Genomic DNA, 18,643 nt, shown 5'->3' with positions numbered 1-18,643 from the left:
TCGGCTATAAACTCAGAAACATAGAACTTAAATGCGTCCAATACGTTGACGATTTAACATTTTTAACGGAAAGGGCATCTTCTCTTAATAAAATCAAAAAAGAACTTGTTCAGTATGAAATAGCTTGGAGTCATAAGATAAACATGAACAAAACGCAAATCACACGCAATAACTCCGAAACGAAAGAATGTCTGGCAACAACAAACTGGCAAAACAACCTTCAACAGACAATAAAGATTTTGGAAATCCATTTTAGCCTCGAAGTGGATACAACTGCACAAAATTGGGTAAAGGCATTTAATACAATTAGATATATTCTACATGTAAACAAACCAAGAAACTTAACTTTGAATGGAAAAACTCTTTTAATAAACACACTAAACGTTCCCCAATTATTACATACTGGCAAACATATCTCATTACCCTTAAAATATGAAAACATACTAATACAACTAATGTTTCAATTCGTTTGGTCCCCATCAAAAATATAAAACGAGCAAACCTACAGCTACCAAAATCAAAAGGAGGAAAAAAATCATTAGCGCTCAACTAAGCAGATTCTATGAAATATCTAGATTGAAAAAAAAAAAGTTTTTACTTGACCTTCTTCCATACCGACGATTCGTGTAATCCATATATCCGGCAGCTATTTTCTTTGTATTTGCCCTATAATGTATCTCATGTTCTATTGTCAAGATGATTCGTATTATTCTCGCATCTATTTTGCTTTCGCCCCTTATTTGTGCGTGTGTTTTGGCGCATGCTGCACTGATGAGGTCGCGATTCTGACTGGATTTAATCCATAAGATCACACTCTGAGCAGCGAAAGAAAAAAAAATGACAGGCAGTGGGTCCAAGGTGAGGCCAAGCCATTGCACATCGTCTTAGCTGACCCTTGCGATTACCCCAAATGTGGGTAACTCGGTCGTATAATTTCTGCTAGTGGGGACTGCGTTCGCGCTATCCCCGCCCCATTCTTTAATCCTAGTTTACTAAAACAACGCAGTTGCTTGGTACAGCAATGTTAGCGTCTGCATGTGCTAGCAATGTCTTGTGTATTGCTTCCGGTTTTGATCTAATATTTTTACAGGGTCAAGTAGAAGACTGGGAACGTCGATTAATGTTATTCTCACGAACTTTAGACGAATGGATGAAATGTCAAAGGAACTGGCTTTATCTTGAACCAGTTTTTACTACGATTGATATACAAAGGCAACTTCCTACAGAATCACAACTATTTGCTCAGGTAATATAACTTCATTATTTAGTTGCCCATTTAAAAATCGCCATGCTATACTGCAGCTACCCTTTTATACTTCTACACAGTGTATTGCTTGCGGTTTAAACGAATCGCATAAAAAGTTGCAAATTTATTTTTGCAGAAAGCTCTGCATATTTAAAACCAAATGTATAATTTACAATAACCTTCTCCATGCATCAAGTACCACCACTGTATTTCATGCCAAATAATGTGCTTGTGTGTATAATTTCATTTTTTTTATACCAGGTTGATAAGTCATGGCGAGATATCATGAGAAGAACAGAAGATCGACCAAATGCTCTCAGATCTGCAACTAGTTCTGGTGTTTTGGAAGCTCTGCAAGCAAGCAATTCAAATCTTGAAAAAATACAGAAATGCTTAGACGTGGGTGCTTGTTATCTTTTTGTATACAAACCTATGCAGTTTTCTGTTGCATTTTCTGAAATAAACGTTGAAATTAAAAGTGTCAGCACTTGCCAGCTAACAAGTTTCGAAACATGTAATTTTGAACAGATTCTTAAATAAATTCTTCCTTTCAGGATTACTTGGAGCTTAAAAGGCTTGCTTTCCCGAGGTTCTACTTTCTCAGCAATGACGAGCTACTTAGTGTGCTTTCCCATGGTAGGGAGCCATCCAGTATTCAACCACACTTGGTCAAATGTTTTGCGAATATTAAGTACCTGGATATCAGACAAACTGGATCAAAGGGACCTCTCACTGTGCATGCAATGATATCAGCAGAAGGAGAAACAGTTGCCATGCCAAAGTAAGTAAACTCAGCTGTTATAACCCATGCATTCTGTTGTATATACTTTGTGTCCGCTTAGGAGTTAGCACATATGTAACTTTGTAAGTAATTATCTTTTATGTATGGCTGACTGTTTGGTCAACCCATTAAAAGACCACTTGGGGCAATTGCATTAAGTGTGCCAATAATGGTAGCACTGTTGAGCCTTGAAACCTGTATCTTTTTTAATACTGTGAAAAGGTTAATACTGTGAAAAGGAAGGCTAATACTTTAACTGTTTACAGGAATGTTCGAGCTCGTGGTTCAGTAGAACAATGGTTATCTTCTGTAGAAGGAGCAATGATTGACACTGTGCGCAAACATCTTCGTATGGGTCTACTTACTTGGTCACATGACCCCAACTCGCTTGTTGATTGGATGATGAAATATCCTGGTCAAGTTGTGCTTACAGTGGTAAGTGGTTGTTGGTTGACCAAGTGTAAAAAAGATTTATATATACTAGTATACCTATATCTATTTGATTTTACCTTAATTCTTTCTGTTATCATTATGTTTCTATGTCATATTCTAATGGGGACAAGAGAAAACAATCTCAGTTAAATATAAATTGCGTTAACAAAAGATTCTGTTTGAAAAAGATTACATTATTAATACAATATATTTAAAACTGATTTAACTTCAACAAAGATTGCGCAACATTTTTGTAACAATCCAGCAATATCAGATTTATTTGTTATTTTATTTAAACAGGCACAAATCATGTTCAACAAAGATGTCACCAAAGCCTTAACTACAGAGGATTCTGAATCAGAACTTGAAAAAATTCACCAAGATTTTATCAAAGTTTTAAATGTTTTATCAGGTAAGATAAGTAAAATAAATGGACCAACTCTGAATCTCAGATCCCAATGCAGGTCAACCTGTTGGACCTTAATTTTTGACTTGACCATATTTAAATTTTTATTTAAATTTTAATTAACTATAATTTTAACTTTATTATATTTTAATTTCGAAATAGTTACAAAGTAACTTTTTTCCTACACGAATGATCGTACATATCGAAAATAACCCCATCGTTTAAATCGCAGGCAGTGTTGCCAGACATCATACTGTTGCACATCAATATTTCACACTGGAAGCACTGATAATTATCTATGTTCATATTCGTGACATCATCGCTGACCTCATCAAATCAAAGGTCAAGTCACCACAAGATTTTCAATGGACAAGGTAGAATCAAGAGTAGAAATTTTTGTTTCGCACTGTGTTTTGTCCATGGCGGAGTTACACCGGTCCCATGAGGCATACATAAAATTTCCTGGTTGTTGGGGTAATAGCTTAAAACTTGGAAAAATTAAATATAATAGCGCGTTGTTTGTCTGCTAGGTGTGGAGACCACCCCTTTTCTTCCAAATAAATCTAGATATGTTTCAAAAAAAACTATTGCAAACATTATATTAATAATTTCAGACAGTTATTATACGAATGGCAAGATGCATCAAACATGTGCAAAGTGGTTCAAGCAGAAGCAAGATTTGCATACGGATGCGAATACATCGGATGCGCCTCAAGACTCGTTATCACTCCTCTAACTGACCGATGCTTCCTCACTCTTACTGGAGCACTCAATCTCCATTTAGGGGGTTCACCTGCTGGCCCAGCTGGTACTGGCAAGTCCGAGACAGTGAAAGACCTGGCAAAGGTTGGTATATGTTGTAGCTGTCGTGTATTACTTGTTACACGCAAAGTTACCTACGTAGTAATACGCAGGCGGACATGAGGTGTATGAAACAGTACACCAATGTTATAAGGGTTGTAGTTTCCCTGTTATGTTGGGATAAAGAGCTTACATTACATTCTTTCATCTATAAAGTCTTTAAATGATTTTATTGGATCCATTTATAACAGTTTTATCCAGTACGATTATTGCCGAGTTTTAAAGAAACAAATTTAATGTTACTCTGTCATAGTCACATAAATACTTTATCTTGTACTCCTTACTTACCTGAATGTTTAAAATCTTTGCACATTATATTTACTCAGATAATGGGAAAGCAATGCGTTGTGTTCAACTGTTCTGAGGGAATTGATTTTAAGGTAAAGTTTTTTCCAATTTAATTGCAGATCTGAACCAGACACAAATGATACTGGTGTCTATGCATAGCACAGTAAAATATTATATTCTATTTGGGTAAGGCCTAATGCAAGGTAGGCCATGAAACCTGGGATTTAGACCAGGTTTACCCTTTACCTTGTAGGTATGGCAGCTTTTGAAGTTACTGTATTTTTCTGACAACTAAAAGTCAACATATTTAGCACCCTAAACATTCGTGGTATTTTTTAAACATTTTATTATTTCTGACACCCCTAGATTTGTTTTAATAAATTTAATATTTCACAACATTATTTTGACAACTGTTATGTTAGGTTTTGCATTAACTGTGTGTAATGTTATCCATTTCAGATGACTGGCCAGTTTTTCAGTGGTTTATCACAGTCAGGTGCTTGGTGCTGTTTTGATGAATTCAACCGTATCGATGTTGAAGTGTTGAGTGTGATTGCTTCCCAGGTTCATTCCATTAAAGCTGCAATGGATGCACAAGCTCTCAGGTATGGGGGTTAAGGAAACTACAGGGGGTTTAAAAAGTTATTGTGCATTTTTTTTGCTACTTTTGTTACCAGTCATAATGTTGGAAATCTTTCGATGGCTTATCTACAGGGAAAAATGTAGTGTGTTTCTGATGTTTCGAAACAACAAAATATCTCCCGTTTTACTCTGTTAGGTTAATTCTAACATAATAAAGTCGATCTTTACCTAAGCTATACTAAGACAAGCACAATCTTTATTAGAACAAGGTAGATTTTTTACATATATTGACTTACGTTGTATTAGTGATTAAACTTATATTCTACAGATTCATGTTTGAGGGTCGTGAGATCAAACTGAATGCATCATGTGCTTACTTCATCACTATGAACCCTGGCTACCTCGGTAGAGTTGAACTACCTGATAATTTAAAGTCTTTATTTCGGCCTGTGGCAATGATGGTACCAGACTACGCCCTTATCACAGAAATTATTTTGTTCTCTGAGGGATTTAAAGAAGCGAAACTTTTCTCAAGGAAAATAGTGAACTTATATGATTTGGCAAGCAAGCAGCTATCACAGCAGGTTTGTTGCTTCTTTAATCCTAATTTTTAGGAAGTTTAGTTTATTTCTTTACCTGGGACTTAAATGTACTTAATAAAGATAAATTTATAATTCGTGACTTCCTATGTATATTATGTAGTACATATTTCTATTTCATACTTTGCTTAGGTTAAAGTTTTTTTTACCTTTGCCCAATTTTGATTAATTTAAAATAATTAGTTATTTTATTGTGAAAAAAAGTATCTTCACCACTCCCATAGACTGTTGGTAATTATTTAAAATGCGTGATATTTGGATATTATGTGCTGAAGGTCTTTACCCACCCTACTGTATATTACTTGTTTTACCTGTTCTTGAACAATCCCCTTTAACTCACAGGATCATTATGACTTTGGAATGCGAGCAATCAAGTCGGTGTTGGTGATGGCAGGACAAAAGAAACAAAGTTACATCAGTAGCGTCCATATGTTGGATGAGGAGGTATTCTATTCACTTAACTTTACACTGATATTAATATTATTGCTCCAACCCAGTGGTCTCTTAGGTTTTCCAAATTGGCAGCAATACAATAGAAAAAATAATCACCTACACAGATACATACTCGGTAACCCGTAAGTGAGTATGAGGTGTGTGAAACAGAACTCCCGCAGTAAATTGTTGCAACTCCACACTATGAAAAAGAAGTTTTTTACATTATTTTTAATGTTACTTTTACTTTAAAAAGTTTATTAAATTTTAATGATTTAGGAGATTTTGACACAAGATCGCAACATCCTCATCCACTCCTTGAGGAACGCCAACCTTCCTCGATTCCTCGCAGAAGATGCTCCTCTCTTCAACAACATCATGTCCGATCTCTTCCCAGGAATCGCTCCTTCAAAAATGGACAACACAGCTTTGGAGGTGAACTTTTTTTTTGTTAATTAGTTGATTATAGGCTAGGCAGGGATACAGCCAGAAAAAAATAAGCCGGGTAGTCAAATTGTATTCAAAATACTTTTTTAGGCGCTGTTAAAACACGCTTACAGTTAAAACATATTTACATTTATTCGAAAGAAAAGTGTATGGCCACTACACCTAGAAGGCAAACAACCAGCTGTTTATGCCTAATTGTTTGTGTCCTTGATGTATTTCTGCTTTTTAACTTGTAAATATTACCACAGAAAGCAATAGAGCAAGCTACAACAGAGCTTGGGCTTGAGTTATGGCCTGATCAACTACAGAAAGCTGTGCAGTTAAAAGAACAACTTGCTGTGCGTCATGGAGTCATGCTCGTTGGCCCCTCTGGTGGTGGAAAGACAACAGTTCGCACTGTACTCCAGAGGGCGCTAACAAGCTTTTATTCAAGCCTTGCACCAAAACTCACAGATGAGGTATTTTTCAGTTTTTTTTTTGTATTTTATATATTTCTATATATATTTTAATATAGTAGCGGTATTTCCACTGAATAATAGTGCAGTTCATAGGCATGCAGCTGATAAATGGGGAATGAGAAATACAAAATTGTATGGTAATAGGACAACCTGTAAGGGTAAAATGGCAACCTTTAATGGGAAATGCAATAATTAATAATGGTATATAGATGAAACTGAATTAAATAACATCATAGCTGTTGAAATTGTTCAATAGCGTGATTGCATATTTCTTTCAATGGCATCTTCATTCTTTTCCCAACCCTTCTTATTGCTTCCACAAAGCCATCAAATGTAAGAGATTTCTCATAATCAGCTTCCACAAACTGATGTTTCTCTTCCTTGTAATACCCCCTGTACTCCATCACCACATCAACCATAAAATCTTCCACATTATCGATACCCAGACCTTGAAGTATAAGCTTTGCAAACAACTGCCATGAATCGGTAGCCATTGTCAGAGTATCCTTGCTCTTGAAAAAGTTGAATATCTTTGCAATTTGGTTCAGTATAGAAAGATTATTACTTGTAGAAGGTCTTTCAAATATATTTTGATCATTTTCGCTACTGTACACAAGCTTTAAAGCAGGGTGAACTGTATCTTCTGTTATCAGTTGTAACACACAATCCAGTACTGCACAATTTTTCTGTAAAAAAACATCAATAAAAAAAATATTTTATGGGTTCGAGCAATTGTCGCCCAAGGATACATACGCCCACAATGGTAGCAGCCATTTCTATATTAGGAAACGTGGCTGTAAGACCTTGTTAGATCTAAAGAGTATCATACATGTTGTATGTCATGTTATAAGACCTATGTAGTCTTACATGTAATATATATATATACCTCATGTAATGCAATATTGTGGACTCTCTCATATTTTCCATTTGTTGTAACTTCCAAATACGAACAAAACACTGGTGCTGAATTCATTTCAAGTAGAAGTGGTTTGAGGTCAGAAGTTAACATGATGTCGAACCCAACAACTTGGAAACACCTTGGAAAATTTGGTTTGCGCAACTGTACATTAAAATGACTTTGAAAACTTACTTTACATTTGGTGGAACTGCTACTGTATCTCTCCATACTAGTAGTTGAGGTATAGTTGCTAGAATGACATCTACAGTAAGTTGTATAATATCATTATGAACTTCTTCTGTGTTGTGGCCTTCACTTTTAAGCAGCTGAAACATCAAACCATCTCTTTAACTAAATCGTATCAGGACAAACAGAAACGTTTAAAAATTTTACAATATAAAATTATCCATATTTCAATTATTAGGCTACCAGAAAAATTAGGAAAATGTTTAAAATGCTATTCCTTTTAAAATTTATATCATAATGGATTTCATCCAAAAACTCAAGAAGCTACTTTTTTAAATTCTAAAAAAAGATTTAGTTGGTCTGGTGCAGTGGCACAGTGCATAGAGGACTAGAGGTTATGGGTTCAAGGCTCGTTGCCGGTACCATTTTGTGCATTTGTGTTGTTTGGAAAAGAAAGTTAACGACAATTGCTCTAACCCATTGATGGGTTGTCCAGTTTGTTAGCCATACATAAAACAAAAAATAAAAATTCTCCCAAAATTAAACACAAACCTTTATTAAACATTCATATTTTCTTAACGTTCCTTCTTCCCCAAAGTCCATGTTTGGACTGTTTTGATTGAGATTGATATTTGTGATATGTGAATAAGGATCCCAATCTTTCTCTTGTGTAGGCTCTTCATAATCAGCAGTGCAACACTTTACTAATCCACCCTGTTACAAAAAAACAAAAATTGACTTATTATCTCTAAAATATTGTTCATTTAAAAGATTCAGTGCAATAATGCTTGGGATTTTGATTAAGAAAATAATGTTACTGAATTTTGACCCTGTATAGTTTGTAAACTAGTGAATAAATCAAAGTGTGCTGAGTAACTACGGTGTGTAGCTGTGTTAAATAGTTCATACTTACATCAATGAAATAAATCTCAGTAGGGTCTAGATGGGACACTAAGCAATATATCCGTAAATCAACTTTCTTTCCATCTATCAAGTAAGGATCAGGGGCATACCGCTATAATGAGAAACATTAACATTAGAAATATAATTTTTTCGTATGCTCAGTTGCATGACATAAAAGTACATGGTACCAAATTCATACTTTGATGCTGAAGTCAATTAACGGCAATTGCTTTGTTTTAGTGGTCAGTAATGGTATGTTTGTGAGTGTCAGTGACAATAAAAAACTACCTTTTAAGTATCATGGCTACTTTTACTTAAATTTAAACTGGAATCATTATTAATGTTCACAGTAACTGATTGTATATCTCACACACACTAAACCCCTTTTGAAAATGATGATTATTTTAAAAACTAATGTTTTATTGTTGATTCCCTTTTTACAGTTCTTTAAATATTGTGATCTTCGCTATCGTCAAAAAGATAAATAAAAATTATGGCATATAATGTTATTTTTACACATTAATTCACCTGTACAACAGCAGATTCAGACAAATATCCAACTTTTTCATGTTGGTTTTTATTAAACATATCAATTCCAACACCTCCTGTTCCCTTGTCTGGTTTCCATAAGTAAAAATCATCTTCTGTGTCTGTAACATTGTGTTTTATTGTGGTGACTACATGGTCAGTCAGATTTGGTATTACACAATTGATATATTTTACTATTTATAAAACTCACAATTAAATAAAAAAATTATTTTGTCTCTTTAGTTATGGTAACTCAGGTCGGAAATGTTACAAAAATAAAAATAAATAGAATTCTCTTTTTTCATCAAAGGATTCTACTATATATCAGTTTTAAACAAATTTTAGAAGTTTTGACGATAACCTATGCACTGTGGGGCAAATTGATTACACAAATCTTTTTTTTTCTTACTGCATGTTTGTGTATTACTATATATGTAACCCACGTTGTTGAAAGGTGGTTAAGCTAATCTTACTCTGTTCTGTTATAAGGTGATATCATCACTTTAATCTCACATCACCTGTTGCTGTGTCAGAAACAAACTTCTCTTTCTCCATTGGAAACATCCAGGTTTCCGGGTAATATTCCTTTAGTTTTGGATTCAATTCTTCTGCAGTTCTTAGAGCAAGAAGTGTGTTCACCTGAAAACCAGCATTATAACTTTGAATGAATGGGAAACAATGAATGAATGGATGTAACATATTTATCTCCCTGTAGCTGAGCAACAATAATCGTTATAGCACGTTGCCCTGTTTCATACACCCCGTGCCAGCTACAACATAGTTCACTCTGTGCGTCATTAGCTTACAATTTAGACAACCCATAGGGGACACATTCGCCCACAATGTAAACCTACATCATAAACCTCACCTTTAAAGCTATATTATCAAAACCTGGTATTCTATTCACAACCGCCAGGTTTTGTAATTGAAACTTGTTATATTTTCTCCACTTAAAGTTGCAGCCATCCCAATAGATGATGTTCTGTATGTCTGGACCATCATCTGTAAGCAAACATAGAAAGTTACAGGGTCAGATAAATTGAACAAAAAGTAAAATACATTTTTTTTAAATTTAATTGTTAAATCTATAAAACAAAAAAACATTTTTTTTTTAATTCTATAAACAATCATAAAAAGTTGAAGGGTAAAATAAAGTGTACAAGAATTTAAATCTAAATGCCATGCATTGTTAAATAGCAACTACTATACACAAACAAGCATATTTAAAGTTTAAAAATGTTAAGAATGCTAATAAATTTTGTTTTTAAATTTACCATTTGATCCTGTGATCTCAGACCAATTCTTTCTCTCACTTATCATATTGCGAAGATTATCGCGAGCTGATCCGGCTTCATCCAGGTTGAAACGCCATGTTTTATTCATTCTCTTCAACCAATATTAACATCTGCAACTTGTTTCTATTTGTTTCTATTTTCTAAAAACAAGGTAATTATTATCCCTATAGTTTCTTGTAACACCACTGTTTCATTAAGAAGAATACAATTCTTTTTAAATTCAATACTTTTTAACCAGAATTTTACTCAGGTCGTTTGGTTTATACATTTTTGAGCTAAATTAATTAGTTTAACATAGTTATAAACCTGAATACTATACTTTCAATTATTGCACCAACATTATATAAATTGCAAATTTGGTTAACACGGCTTCAGTAATCTTATATTCCTGCAACAAAGTAGTTTCAAAGTTTGAGTAAACAATTCACTACATGTTGTTGCTTCCTACATCCTGTTTATATCTTTCCATTTCCTCAAGCTATTAATTATTTCTAGAGTAAATACTGATGTCATACTATATTTAGACCTTTGACATAAATATTATCATGTAGTAACCCTTAACCAATACATTATTTTACGGTATATACTCATCATATAACTTATTTTCTATAACGTTAGGTTCAACAGCCTTGCTTTTGAACTGACACTTTTCCCACACTTTTTATCCATTACAACTTTCTTCTATTGATTACCTTCTCCTCACTGTTTTAATAATATAATCTCTGCTGTAATTTTAAAAACATAAATAAAATTTATGTTCTGCAGAGGAGCAGTCGCAGAAGAAAATACGTTGAATCTTTCTCCATCAACCCTAAGTGTGTTTCACTTGGTGAATTATATGGATATACAGATCCTAATACACTGGAGTGGGTTGATGGGATGCTTGCATATGTCATTAGAAAGTAAGATGCTATGAATATCAACCCCCCATATCTTATTAATTATAATATACATTTTTTATACTGTCAATACAACAGTATGCTGTGTATGTTGTATCTTATGCCATGATAATATAATTGCATGTTTACTTATCACGCTTAATATGTTTATTGACAATATGGTTCTAATCACAAGTGTCAATTTTGATTACTACAATATATTTAAGCATGAAATGCCACGTTATAAGCTTAAAGTTATGCCAATAGAATTGTCATACGCAGGTTTTATGGTTACATTTGTTGCAGTGTAGGGTAATTGATTTTGATTTTTCGTAGCAAACTAGTGTCATTTGTGATAAAATTGCTCTATTAATCATGGCTTTGTTTATATTTTATATATATTTTATTTGTAATGTATTTTTTAGATATTCCAAAGAGTTATCCAGCAGTGAATACCATGGTGGAAACCAACCTCGACCTAAAACATCGGTTTCATTCCAAGAATCTGTGGTAATTTAGCTATGATATGATAAAAATAATTTTCTCCTATTTTTATGTTTAATTCAAACTCTATTCTATATGGGTGAGGTCCAGCAGTGAGGCACAACCAGGAAGTTGGGGATCTAGGCAGAAATTGGCCCATTACCCGAACACCCAGTATGTGTAACTTATGCTCTGAAGTTAGTTTATCACTTCAAATAAGAACTTAGTTAATATAATCACCGTCACTAGTCACATGAATACACTATATAATTGTTACATATACTTTTACCTTGTGGTAAAATGTATAAAAGTTGCATCGTTTCATACAGACAAGCAGAGATACACCAGCAAGCATGATGTCGGACCTGTCATCCACTAAGTAAGTTTTGGACTTTTGTACAAACATTTCCCAAAGCAATGTCATCTAAAGTGCAAGGATGAAATTAATTTATTTTTAATCAAATTATAACTAACTTATAAGCGGGCACGAGGTGTATGCAGATGTGTCCTTGGACAAGACCCCTAATAACAAACCCTGATTGTGTCTCGCTGTATGGCGACAAAACATAGGTTCTTTAAGATCACGAAACAAACGCCAAATTTTTTTTCGGGAATAAATAAGTTTCATTCATTTTATGTAAATTCAACAACTTTTATTGAAAATATCATTTTTTCAATTTAAATTTAGCAACATTTAATGTAAACTCAACTTGTATCCCCCCACCACACCACAGATCTGATGAGACAGAGTTTGAATGGCGTTGGGTTGTCTTGGATGGTCCAGTAGATACTGCGTGGGTGGAAAACCTTAACACAACACTTGATGATACAAAGACATTATGTTTGGCTAATGGAGAAAGAATCAACATGCCAGATAATATGAGGATTATGTTTGAAGTCGATACACTCACTCAGGTATATTGATAAATTCATAATGGGTTGTCCAAATACCAGCCATACAAAAACAAATAATCAGCTACAAATTAACAAACATGGTTACTCGTAAGCTAGCAAGAGGGCTATGAAAGAGATCACTTGTCTTATAAGCTTAAATAAGTTAACATGTTTAAACACATAGATGTTTGTATATAGTTATTACATTAATGTGCTTCATATACAGGCAAGCCCAGCAACTATAAGCAGATGTGCAATGGTGTACATGGACCCGGTTAAACTTGGATGGAAACCATTTGTAAAGTCATGGATTAAACGATTGCCAAAAAGTTTACCACAAAGTGGTAAGTATCATATGCTCCAAACCCAGTGGTCACTAATGGGTTGTAGCACCCTCGATGTAAAAGTAATTAGCCAATTCTTGCCTAAATCTCACGTCCTCAGAATGCTACATTGTAGGACTTCACCCACTGACTGTCTGAGTTATTAGTCATGGGAATCAGCTAACATGAGGTGTATCAAATATAGACAGCCATGTAATTGTGTTACCGTTTTACAAACCTATTCACCCATAAATTTATATACGGGGTAAGTCATAAGCAGGCACGAGGTGTATGAAACAGAGCACCCATGTTATAACCACTGGCTTTGTACCATAGTGCGAGAATAAACAAGTTGCATTCATTCACCAGGTCGTGACCATTTATTGCAACTGTTCACATTGAGTGTAGAGACAGGATTACAATTATTGGATAAAAGATTGAAGCTTCAACACATTCCTGTTCCTCATTTATCTGTCGTTCAAACTCTGTGCAGAATATTACAAGTTCTTATTTTGTTTATGGAAAAAAATGGCGGATTTGGAGAACCTGACCTGGTAGTTAGACCTAGAAATTCACAGTGGCATTATACTTATGCTATTAAAGAATTAAATATTAAGGCTTGTTAACGCCATTGTAATCTGCTAGATAACTTCCGGTTTTCTTCTGCCATAGATTAGGTGGTTTTTTTTTACTGTTTAGCACATGTAAGAAACCGCACTTTTGTAATTATGGAATCTAAGATGTATATTTAAGATGTAATTTTTAACTTATTTCTGCATAAAACACATAACACAGAAACAATGAAAATTGACTAAACCCCTACTATTAATAGGTGGAAACACCTGATGTTGAAAACTCAATGAAAACTCCAACTTTGAAGTCACGAAGCAAACAAGACAAGCGAACTGCTGCAGCTACACTTAGTAACCTTGTCAACTCATCTGCACAAGAAGCTAAACCAAAATGGTAAATTTTCAACCATTTTTATTAACTGTAATAAATCCCACGAATCTGACCCTGATCTGGTGCTCATATATAAATTTGTGTGCAAAAAAACACAGTCGGAACTTGATGCTTCCAAATCCATAACAGACAAAACTCAAGTCCAGCAAATTGTATTATATTATAAAAGATATTTCGCCTAAATGGCATCGTCAATCTTTGAAAAAGAAACAATAGAATCTTTCATTTTATCACCTGTACACCAGTACATTACTTCGATCAAATTTTTGGTGGTATATTCTAATGCATTGCTTTGACCATTACAAATATTTGTTTCTTTATGCCGAATTTAATTAAGGTATTAGAAATATGGCTTGATTCACATTTCTTCTGGTTTAAAGCGACATGAATATATCAATGTAACATTTGTTGAATAAGTTTATATTTAGGTACATGGAGGTTTACCCGGACCGTCTTTCTTTTATTCTTGGACGTTTGTTTGTATTTGCTTTCACATGGAGTATTGGTGGGGTCCTTAACAGGTGGGTGAAGTTAAGAGTTTGTTTGCAAAGTATACAACCTAAATTAACGGACGGAAACAGCAATTTTATATATATTTTTTTATTTTATATATTTTACGAAATTCTATACTTTTTTTAGAAATTTTATAATTTTTAGAAAATTTTATATATGTTTTTTTTAAGTTTTGTAAATACTTTTTCTAATTTACAGAGAAGATGACCAAGAAGAAGACACTTTAATTAGCAGCACCGTGATTGGCCGAGATGAGACATTAATAAACATGAGTTACGACTTTGATCAATTAGTGCACGATATATTTGAGAAGGAGAATCAATTAGGAGTGACATTCCCATCTGGTAGTCGATCTATATTCTCATACTTTGTGGATTTGCAGGTGAGTTGTGATGATATGGTTTGTTTGGTCTTGTGGGGTAATGGGCCAATCCTGGCCTAAATCCTAGAACCCATAGAGTGCCAACCCCCCGGGACCTCACCCACATAGAATAGGATGGTGAATTTGTAATTTGTATGGGGCTATATACATTGTACAATAGCTGGGTTGTCAGGCGCTTGTATCATAACTGTAGAATACTGGGTCCAATGCTTAATACTGGTGCTGATAGGCATATGTGTCCTTGTGCAAGACAGGGAAACTGTTTTTTCTGTTCGACATTTTAAACAACTTATTTGCCATTAATGACCACTGCGTGGAGAAATTGCCGTTAATTGTCTTGGCCAAAGACACATACGACTACAATGGTAGCCGTGTGAAGCCTTGAACCCATAACCTATGGGTTAGATTCAGGGCTAATCACTGGGCTATGGTATGTTTTGTTACCTTGATATTTTTACATCACAGTCGGGTCGTTTTGTTCCATGGGATGAATTAGTCCCCGCAACTCGAACATTAATTGAGCGAGGTCTTACGTACACACTGGTTGGGAATAATCGGGCATTAGTTTCGGATCAACGAAAATCTGCCGCAGCAGATTCAAATGCTGCACTGGTGCCAACTAATGACACGGTAGGGAAATGTAATTGGTTTTGTATAGCGAAGTTGTTGCCACCTGAAATAACATAATATATAAGTAAATTGCTCTTCCAATGAAACTTTTATTTTTAACCAATGACACAGTATGAAAAGTAAATGCTTCTCTGCTTTTGCTGTTACTTTGAATAATGCATTATAAAATTCTACTATGTTTTATATCACTATTTTACTAGTTTTTACCCTCAGCGTGTGTATAATGACTGTTGTTCTGTTGCCTATTCCCTTCTCTTTGTAATAATTAACCTGATCTTCATTAATACTGTATTCCAAGATATAAACAGCAAATGAGGTTATGTATGTTAAATATCTTGTCTGGTAAAAAAAAATTTTTTACAATTTTTTTTTGCTTTTCCACCAGATCCGATATTCTTTCTTATCGGCAATTCTTCTGCTCAACAAGTTCCCTGTCTTGCTCACTGGTGACAGTGGAGTTGGAAAAACTGCTTTAATTCAGGTAGTTTAATATGTTACCACTGTTCCTGGTTCATAATGGATATAACTAATTGAGGTGGAGCATACATAAATGTGTTCACTTATCTGACATTTAGATCTAATATTCCAGAACATTCTGTCCAAGTTAACAGTAATAAAAGACTCATAATAATGTAGAAGTTCGCCCATACAGGATACACAGTACTATATATGGCTTATTCTTTTATTATGTTGCTATGTCCAATATTAGTCACTTCTTCCAATCTCTTATGTTCCCAGAACATTCTATCCAAGTTAAAAGCAGTAGGGGGTAGTGGGACAGATGCTGGGACGATTCTTGGCGACGTTTTTCGATACAACGAGAAAACATCGGCCATTTTACAAAACATTGCCAATCTTGGAATTCTAAACCAATCAGAAGCTCCCATTGATATTAGCGATACGATTGGACAACCAGGTTTTTTTAATTTGATTTAAATACAGATTTTAATTTTGTTAGTAAAGATGGTGTTTAGTGCCTCTAACACAGAGGTTATTGGTTCAAGGCTTAACGCTGCTACCATTGTGGTCGTATGTGTCCTTGGGAAAGACACTTAACAGCGATTGCTCCAACCTAGTGGTCTTATTGGTTTTTTAAATTGTTTATCAATATATATTTTTTTACTTTCAAGTTGCCGCCTCTAAAGCACAAACTGGTGATCTTTTGATAAACACAATTCAATTTAGTGCATTGACCCAGCCATCTCAGTGTCAAGTAAGTATATCTAATATTATGCTAGAATTCAGTTGGTAAAAAACTACAACTTACAAGCAAAGTTTGGCTAAAACTTCTTTGTTCCTGATCTGCAAGTGGTCCATTTTCCTTATTTTTGCAACACTGTTGTCTGTATCTTGTCTGGCCCATGTATGATACAGAAAACAGTTTGTGTTTGTTTGCAAAAGAGATTTGCTCATCCTGATAGAAGTGTTAAGGTTTAGGTTCTTGGGAACTAAGTTAATTTAGATGCAGTCTGGGGTTTGATGTGTCTCGCAACTACAGAAACACCATTATAGCAAATGGTTATAGCTATTGGGAAACAGTGTTTTATGGCTTTTAAATGGTATGCTGTATAGATTATACAGATCCACTGTAATAATACTTTTCTGTGCTATATCTTATGTTTTTAACAATATATATCTTTCCACACTAACTTTTATAATTCATATTAAATTATCATCAGGCACAAATGCTAAACAAACTCGTGAAACGTTCACGTGATTCAGTCGGACCACCAAGGGGCAAGAAATGCATTGCTTTTGTAAATGATCTCAACATGCCAGCCAGTGATAAACACGGCTCTCAACCTCCTCTGGAACTAATACGGTAAATATAACTTAATTATATGATGAATGTGAAAAGTGACTTGCCCTATCTTTGTGTGCAAGTTATACCACAAATGTTCTCATCCATACACCTTGTGCACACTTACAAGTTACCATGTATATGTTACTTTCTATATGGCTGACATATATGTCTACAATGGTAGCAGGACACTAATACTGTAGGTGTGTAGGACATTTAACAGACATTACCCCAACCCAACAGCCTCTTATGGGTTGTATAAATTGTCAAAATCGCCTAAAAAATAATCACTAACAAAGTTATATGTGTTCTAACTGGTAACGCATAAGCGCCATTTGGCTAATTAAACAGAACTCATGTTATAACGACTGCAATTTTCTTACCTTCCTAGAATAAACAAGTTTCGTTGATTCGTATTGTAGTTACCCTACCAAACAAAGAAATAACTTACATTCCTTTATATTTCAGTCAATTCATTGATCTTGGTGGGTTTTATGATGTGAAGAAACTGACATGGAAAGGAGTTGTTGACGTAACATTGGCTGCCACAGCTGCACCACCCGGTGGCGGAAGAAGTCTCATCAGTTCGCGACTTCTTAAACATTTCTCGGTGTTTGCGATCCCCCAACCATCCACTAAATCATTGCAACATATTTATAAGGTAAGATGTGCTTTGATTTATTACTAGTTATCATAACTATGTTTTTAATACAGTACAATAATAAAGGTTTAATTCAATAAATAATATTAAAAATACAAAAACTTTTGGGACATTATAATCTATGTGTTTTTAAGCTAAGAAATTTATTTTTATTAAAACCGTACTCAAACTACAACTTATTTATAAAGTATGCAGTTCCTAATTTTACTAATGGTATTAAATATTTTTTAAGCTGGAAAATGTACTTTTGTCTTAGTATTTTTCAAACCAAAACCTATTTAAAGTAAAGAGTTCTTTTTATACACAAGTTTTTGCTGCATATCCATATGCCAAACAATATTGTTTTGTTACTTTTGATAAATGAGACCTTTATATATTTGTGCTTTATAGGTACAACTCGGTCATTTCTTTGAAAATCGAGATTTCATGCCAGAAGTGAAGGAGTGTTGCCCACAAGTTGTAAATGCCAGTATAGCTGTTTATTATAAGATGTGTAATGCTATGCTGCCAACTCCTGACAAGTCACATTACACTTTCAATCTACGGGATCTTTCTGATGTTATCAAGGGTGTACTGCAGGTAATTCTGGCACTGGAGGGCAGTGGTTAGCACAGCTGCCTCTAACCCAGAGGTTATGGGTTCATGGTACTAGATTGACAGAAGATTGGCAACAAATAGCTGTTATAAATCATATGAAACTGGCCACAATCTAGTTTTAACACAGTTGTTCCATTCCATACACTTCATGCCTGTGTTATCACATTTTTTGTGTG

The 18,643-nt window shown here is 34.4% G+C and overlaps 2 protein-coding genes and 1 non-coding gene across 4 annotated transcripts in view; 2 read left to right on the top strand and 1 right to left on the bottom strand.

Annotated features, from left to right (window-relative positions):
• LOC104266308 (dynein heavy chain 6, axonemal-like) overlaps positions 1–18,479 on the top strand; it is a 31,883-nt gene extending 13,404 nt beyond the window's left edge. Inside the window, exons 28-56 of the mRNA XM_018816902.2 lie at positions 1,091–1,246; positions 1,508–1,645; positions 1,801–2,027; positions 2,294–2,462; positions 2,760–2,871; positions 3,098–3,239; positions 3,480–3,711; positions 4,053–4,106; positions 4,474–4,619; positions 4,925–5,180; positions 5,538–5,639; positions 5,907–6,062; positions 6,323–6,532; positions 11,108–11,244; positions 11,646–11,730; positions 12,033–12,082; positions 12,438–12,618; positions 12,824–12,941; positions 13,290–13,474; positions 13,753–13,886; positions 14,312–14,404; positions 14,595–14,778; positions 15,244–15,408; positions 15,794–15,889; positions 16,147–16,324; positions 16,539–16,621; positions 17,088–17,230; positions 17,678–17,870; positions 18,261–18,479. Coding sequence (XP_018672447.1) covers positions 1,091–1,246; positions 1,508–1,645; positions 1,801–2,027; positions 2,294–2,462; positions 2,760–2,871; positions 3,098–3,239; positions 3,480–3,711; positions 4,053–4,106; positions 4,474–4,619; positions 4,925–5,180; positions 5,538–5,639; positions 5,907–6,062; positions 6,323–6,532; positions 11,108–11,244; positions 11,646–11,730; positions 12,033–12,082; positions 12,438–12,618; positions 12,824–12,941; positions 13,290–13,474; positions 13,753–13,886; positions 14,312–14,404; positions 14,595–14,778; positions 15,244–15,408; positions 15,794–15,889; positions 16,147–16,324; positions 16,539–16,621; positions 17,088–17,230; positions 17,678–17,870; positions 18,261–18,479 — 4,344 coding nt within the window. The remainder of the gene's footprint in view (positions 1–1,090; positions 1,247–1,507; positions 1,646–1,800; positions 2,028–2,293; positions 2,463–2,759; positions 2,872–3,097; positions 3,240–3,479; positions 3,712–4,052; positions 4,107–4,473; positions 4,620–4,924; positions 5,181–5,537; positions 5,640–5,906; positions 6,063–6,322; positions 6,533–11,107; positions 11,245–11,645; positions 11,731–12,032; positions 12,083–12,437; positions 12,619–12,823; positions 12,942–13,289; positions 13,475–13,752; positions 13,887–14,311; positions 14,405–14,594; positions 14,779–15,243; positions 15,409–15,793; positions 15,890–16,146; positions 16,325–16,538; positions 16,622–17,087; positions 17,231–17,677; positions 17,871–18,260) is intronic.
• LOC104266297 lies at positions 834–970 on the top strand. Its single transcript, XR_003397331.1, has one exon. It is a non-coding gene; the product is annotated as a U1 spliceosomal RNA (small nuclear RNA).
• LOC104266305 (tubulin polyglutamylase TTLL11-like) lies at positions 6,660–10,541 on the bottom strand. 2 transcript variants are annotated; one of them, XM_009862138.3, is made up of 9 exons: positions 10,322–10,539; positions 9,916–10,049; positions 9,566–9,686; positions 9,048–9,169; positions 8,530–8,631; positions 8,169–8,330; positions 7,623–7,756; positions 7,419–7,569; positions 6,660–7,218 (listed from the first exon to the last, which is right to left on the bottom strand). In XM_009862138.3, the coding sequence occupies exons 1-9, from the start codon at positions 10,428–10,430 to the stop codon at positions 6,763–6,765; spliced, it is 1,491 nt and encodes a 496-aa protein (XP_009860440.1). In that variant the 5' UTR covers positions 10,431–10,539; the 3' UTR covers positions 6,660–6,762. The 2 variants fall into 2 exon arrangements, with proteins under 2 accessions (XP_009860440.1, XP_026695664.1); XM_026839863.1 differs by lacking the exon at positions 8,530–8,631 and having other exon boundaries at positions 10,322–10,541.
• Positions 18,480–18,643: the final 164 nt, after the last annotated feature.

The sequence above is a fragment of the Ciona intestinalis genome, unplaced genomic scaffold (genome assembly GCF_000224145.3).
Source record: "Ciona intestinalis unplaced genomic scaffold, KH HT001062.1, whole genome shotgun sequence".
Taxonomy (NCBI): domain Eukaryota; kingdom Metazoa; phylum Chordata; class Ascidiacea; order Phlebobranchia; family Cionidae; genus Ciona; species Ciona intestinalis.
Note: the sequence above shows the minus strand (reverse complement) of the source record. Positions and strands in the feature narration are given on the sequence as shown.

Bases quoted from the DNA above. Each gene is read 5' to 3' on its own strand.
- LOC104266305 (XM_009862138.3), bottom strand. From the start codon at position 10,430: ATGAATAAAACATGGCGTTTCAACCTGGATGAAGCCGGATCAGCTCGC. The intron at 9,170-9,565 runs GTGATGTGAGAT...ACAATGTTACAG, and splicing joins TGTTTCTGACACAGCAACAG to ACACAGAAGATGATTTTTAC. The intron at 7,219-7,418 runs GTATATATATAT...GTTTTTTTACAG, and splicing joins ACAATATTGCATTACATGAG to AAAAATTGTGCAGTACTGGA.